This window comes from Palaemon carinicauda, chromosome 38, assembly GCF_036898095.1.
Source record: "Palaemon carinicauda isolate YSFRI2023 chromosome 38, ASM3689809v2, whole genome shotgun sequence".
NCBI lineage: Eukaryota > Metazoa > Arthropoda > Malacostraca > Decapoda > Palaemonidae > Palaemon > Palaemon carinicauda.
This window is the reverse complement of record NC_090762.1, coordinates 25,716,130-25,722,364: the sequence shown is the minus strand read 5'-3', so window position 1 is coordinate 25,722,364 and position 6,235 is coordinate 25,716,130. Positions and strand designations below refer to the sequence as shown.

The 6,235-nt window shown below is 35.4% G+C and overlaps 1 protein-coding gene across 1 annotated transcript in view; it reads left to right on the top strand.

Annotated features, from left to right (window-relative positions):
* The window catches only part of LOC137630270 (transmembrane channel-like protein 7), a 17,790-nt gene extending 12,581 nt beyond the window's left edge, over positions 1-5,209 (top strand). Inside the window, exons 5-7 of the mRNA XM_068361720.1 lie at positions 2,780-3,049; positions 3,260-4,617; positions 4,892-5,209. Of these exons, the coding sequence (XP_068217821.1) occupies positions 2,780-3,049; positions 3,260-4,617; positions 4,892-5,087 (1,824 nt within the window). The 3' untranslated portion in view covers positions 5,088-5,209. The remainder of the gene's footprint in view (positions 1-2,779; positions 3,050-3,259; positions 4,618-4,891) is intronic.
* The last annotated feature ends 1,026 nt before the right edge of the window (positions 5,210-6,235 follow it).

Genomic DNA, 6,235 nt, shown 5'->3' with positions numbered 1-6,235 from the left:
CTATATACCCTTTACACAATATATAAAAGGGTACAAAAGGGTACAGAACCTAACAAACCCACCTAACCTAACATATAATTCCCCGGACCCCCCTCCCAGGTCACAACCCCTAGCCAGGGGCAAGCCCTCAGACCCCCTTCCAAGGTCTTAAACCTTCCCAGGTCACAACCCCCTAGCCAGGGGCAAGCCCCCCGGACCCCCTTCCAAGGTCTTAAACCTTCCCAGGTCACAACCCCTAGCCAAGGTTCTACCTGCAAATATATAAAATATATAAATGCTTAAAACATAAGAATAACGTATTTTAATAAAAACACACATTATTTATCGATTTCTAAGGGTCTGCAGTGATATTGTAGGGGATTTCGGTAATTTTCAAGGGGATTCCAGTATTTAACTGACGATTCCAGTAAATCCGGGGGATTCATTTGAATATCAATGAAGTTATTAGGCATTTAGGAAATTCTTACTTTTAAAGTAATAGGAAACATGAAATGCAGAAAATAATCCAATATGTCGCTATTCTTTGTTGTCAAGGAGGAGTAAATGGTGAAGTGACGGGAAAGAGACATTACTCCTTCCTCTTCTTCTGTTTTCAGTAGGATATCTGGCGCAATAGAATAATAATATTAATAATAATAATAATGGTAATGATAAATATAATGAAAATGGTAATAATAATAATAATAATAATAATAATAATAATAATAATAATAATAATAATAACAAAACTAATAATAATAATAATAATAATAACAACAACAACAACAACAACAATAATAATAATAATAATAATAATAACAACAACAACAATAACAACAAAAACAATAATAATAATAATAATAATAATAATAATAATAATAATAATAATAATAATAATAACAACAACAACAACAAAAACAACAACAATAATAATAATAATAATAATAATAATAATAATAATAATAATTATAATAATGATAACAAAGTTATGCTGTGGTTTGATTCCATTAGAATCTGACAATTGTTTAATGTTACTTTTTCGACACTGTCATTCAAAAGAACAAAAGTGCCCTTAAACATTCAATTTACCTAAATGTCGAAACTTGTCGACGAAATTTTTCTCTCGTTTGCTTTCGAAACAAACTCAAATAGAACAATTTTCCAATCAGAAGTTTTATATATCGTTTGCAATTGCATTTGTGATTGCTAGATCCAAAAGTATTCATGTCAAGTTATTGGCAAAGAGTTGAACTGCTTCGACGTCAGTTATATCAGTAAAATAGATCTTCTTCTTTGTCTGCATCTTTTCCCACATTATGTGAGGTCGATGTTTCTACCCAGCGTTCTCCATCTACCTCTGTCCCACACTTCATCATATTTATAACATAACATTAATTCTAATCTCACAATTTCTACTGGTCATATTAGTTTTGGCTAATTTTTCATGTCCGGATGCCTTTCCTGCCGCCAACCCTCCCCATTTACCCGGGCTTGGGACCGACACCAAGTTGATGATCACTTGCTCCGCTCAGTGGCTGGGTTGGAATTCATTATATATTATGTACATTTATATATATATATATATATATATATATATATATATATATATATATATATATATATATATATATATATATACATATATATATATATATATATATATATATATATATATATATATATATATATATATATATGATAAATTTTTGCACAATTAAACGTGTCTATTTTTCATATTTCAAATAAGTCATATATTTTATTACATTAACGTCTGGATTCGCTTAACGACCTTGGGATCAGGGTCTCGAGGCGAAATATCTCAAAGACAATAGCATCTGACCGGATGAGTTTCAAACCCTGGTCCAGGATGCTTGTATGACAGTGAACGTGACCATACCATTGGCTAAATAGCATGGTCACTGTCATACAAGCATCCTGGACCAGGGTTCGTAACCTTCGCCTCGGGACTCTGATTTTGAGGTTGTTAAGAAAATCCAGATATTAACGTAATATATATATATATATATATATATATATATATATATATATATATATATATATATATATATATATATATATGTATATATATATATATATATATATATATATATATATATATATATATATATATATATATATATATATATAGATGGAGAAAGCTTGTCAGAAACATCGACCCCACATAAAAGTGGGAAAACATGCAGACCTAGGTGTGGTTACTGGTGTTTCTGGCTTTGAGGGCTAAAGAATGTATTAAGCATAATATAAAGTCTTAAGTGAAGTCTAGCATATAGGATTATTTTAGAACAATAAGAGATTTTACATATTGTGAAACCTGATATGAGGAGATCACAAGCTACTCGATCTCATGGTCGTCATCCGAGTATCTTAGATTTGTGACTTGTCTTGAATATCCCATCCTGCAAAGAACTGATGCAATAAAAAAGAATGGAAAGAAAAGAGTGTGAAATTACTGTAATATAGCATATTAATTCTAATTCCTCCCTTTTCCCAACAGGTATAACTTAAACTGTCAAAAGTTTTGAAACTTGATTTTATTTTTTAATATGTTTGGTAACAATAGTTGTTATCTTAAAAATGTAATGCATAACAAAACTTGACAGAATTATGGAATTTGCACCAGCCATTGAAATTGTCATAATTACCTTTAGAACAAAATAGATTATCAACATTAAAAATACCATCAATCTGCTTTAAAATAGTATGAAAATAAATTTTGGTTACCTGTGTGTTGAGAAATGAATTAAATAAAATTTCCTTCACCTTTGATATCTAACAGATATGGAAACCGCTAATCCGCCGGGTCGAAGGACACTTTGGTCCCAGTGGTGTCGCCATATTCAGTTTTATCTTGGATTTGCTCGGTCTGAATTTCCTACTGAGTCTCATCCTGCTGAATAGTATTGTGCTACCGGTGATTTTCCTACAAGAGGAGAGACTGATAGACGAAGATCCGGAGGAGTGGAAAGCCGGCTGGACTCCGTGGGAAAATTCGACCGCTGGTCGTGGTCATTGCCCTGATGTAAACTTGTCAAATGATGATAAAATTGTGAGTTTTTTTCCATGTGAATCCATAGAAGTTGTCCCTTTAGAACCAGTGTAAATGCCAGAAAAATAATGAATTTATTTGCTAATGGATAAATATCAACATGATATCGTGCTCAAATAGAAATAAATTTCTACCTCATACTTGGGATCGAACCCTAGCCCCTTCTAATGAAAGGTCAGGTCACTAATCATTACTAATTTTTTTTTCCAGATCAACAACTGTAGTGATAGGTATCTGGAACAAGTCCGATGGAGAAACTCCAGTGATGACATGCTCGATAATCCAGAGCTACTGATTCCTGGTATAATCGAAGAGTTACTGATGGGCAAAGGGAGGCTGGAATATACTCCCCTCTTTCTCGGTTACTATCCTCCAGAAATCCGATCTATTGGATATCCAGTTCCAGCGGTGTACATTCTGTCAACGCTACTTGTGTTTGTGATATCTTTGGCAAAGGTGGTCTTGAGAGTAGGCCAGTGGCTTCGATACAATACCATGGCATTGAGAGGTCAGGTCTTTTCTGAGATAGTTTTCACTGGCTATGACTTCTCCTTGCGCAATTCCAAATCTGTCGCTTGGAAACAAAGGATGCTAAGAAATGAATTATGCTCTGCTCTAAATGAGGCCAGATTCCAGCAGGCAAAGTCACAGCGATCACCCGAGAGAATGCTCTGGATATTGTTCAAACGCGTGATTATCAACGTATTCATTATGGCATTGACCCTTTTTAATTTCTTTGTAATTATGATATTTACAGCATTTCAGACAAGTTTGCAACTTTGGTTGACCGATCAAACCACCATGGATCCTTGGCTGATGAAGAATTTGAGTTTCCTATTCAAGTACTCCGATACATTGGTGATAGGAATTTTGTGCTTATTTATACCGCCATTAATATCAAAGCTAGGCTCATGGGAAGAATATACCGTCCGGAATGAAATGCTGCTTTTCATCATCAGAAACGGTCTCATACGTCTCTTCTCTGTGGGCATTTTGGTCATCACTCACCTGGACCAAGCAGGACGAGTCAAAGAGCGACGATGTGACACAAATCTCCTCTGCTGGGAGACCATTCTCGCCCAGGAACTTTTCTCCCAACTGGTGTGGGAGTTCTTGACTCGAGTGGTAGGAATGGTGATTCGAATCATCTTTGTGATTCTAGGAACACCCTGTCGCTGCCTGAAATTATCGGTTTTGCCAGAGTACAATGTTCCTGATAAGGTCATTGACATAATATTCTTACAGACAATTTTCTGGGTAAGTGTGCCGTTGTCCCCTGTGCTGCCCTTGCTGTGCTACGTCTTCTTGATCATTGTTCTCTGGATGGAACTTTTTTCAGCTCTTGTGATGTGTAGACCTTCAGAACGTGTCTTTCTGACCTCTAGGTCATCAGCTACATTCATGGTAGCTCTGGTTATTTCTTGGTTGTGGAGTGCCGGCGTTACTGTGGGAATTCTCTCCTTTGTTCGTCCCTCACTTGGATGTGGGCCCTTTAAAGGGTTGACAAAAGCCTGGGATGCCTTAATACATAATATCTGCACAATGGATGGAAGTTTATCGACCTTCAGGTAAAGCATTGCGATCATTAAGTACCTTGAGTTAAATCTGCTATATATTTATTAGTAAAAATGTGGTGTCCGCATTAACTTTCATACCAATATGCTCATAGCTTTACTGTGATTATCATCATCCCACTGCGTCTCTGTTGTCTTAAGTCATTATCATTAGTCACATGGTAAGCGTAGTAGGCCTATTCATGAGGGGAAACTACATCCCTAATTCATAGCTCTTTACTTTTCAAACAATTTTATGATCTTTCTAATTGGAACCTTTTGATTTCAGATCATTTCTTTTTTGGATGGACGATTTATACGTGACCCTACCCATAGGACTGATCATTTTCGTGTCCTTGGTGTACTATCTTTTTATTTTGCATCTAAGATCGATCACCATCAACCACATGAAAGCAAAGCTTAGAGAAGTCGTCAGTGATAACGCCTTCTTGTTAGACAGGGCTCAGAGATTCAGCAGGAACTAGTGGACATTCAAGGCTCAAGGATACAACAAAGTGGTGCTGATTCCTTTATTTTCCGTCTCTACATCAGAAACTATAGTCCATTTCTTTTAGCGATGCATATTTGCACCGACTCGCGGCGGTGCCCTTTTAGCTCGGAAAAGTTTCCTGATCGCTGATTGGTTAGAATTATCTTGTCCAACCAATCAGCGATCCGGAAACTTTTCCGAGCTAAAAGGGCACCGCTGCGAGTCGGTGCAAATATGCATCGCTAAAAGAAATGGACCATAGAAATAGTGTCATTTTGTAGAACTGTTTGCATGTAACAGATGCAGTCGTGTTTCCATAACTTTCTGATTGTTTTTTCATATATCTCTCCATATGCCAATAAAACTTATAGACCTGTCAATCATTCACCTTGCCTTAACAGTCTCTCCATAACTGCCCGTGTTCAATAGATATATCGTCTTTATTCTGACTCAAGATACTGCCTTTACCTCATGACCTTCACCAGATTTTTTTCCATCACTTCACTTTTTTTTCCAGGGGATATTGTTCACAAAGGTTTTTAAGTAAAGATAAACTATTTTCAAGATATGAAAACGCTTTGATTGTGTTTATCTGATAGTGCTTTGAACTCAATCTTTTATCTTTACCACATTTGCTTTTAAATGTCATTGTTATTGCAAAATAATAAACTTGAAATCTCCCTCCTTATTTGTATTGTTTTCTTAGGAGGAAGCGATAGTTAAAGACATTAATTTGCTTATCCATTTGCAATTAAAACCCGGGGAATTTGTAGTAGAATATATTTGTCTAAAGGAACCACCCGCTACCACTGTCAAAGGTATGGACTTTTTGAAAACGAGTGCAAGTTCAAGACTGATGATAAAGTGTGTGAAAAATGTTCAAGAAAATCACACCACCAAGGAATGTAATTCATATCAGATAAAATGTATAAACTGGGCCGAGTTGAACAAACCAGATGATCAAATAGTGAATTCAAGAATTGCAAGATTTGGAATTGGAGAGATTAGCTAAAAATACTGACCATGGATACTAAGGGTGTCATAAATTATGGATATAGGCCTATAAATATTTAATAAGATGGTAAATAATAATAAACCAATTAAAATTCGATATTTGATAAACGAGAAGCATTTCTTCCAAGA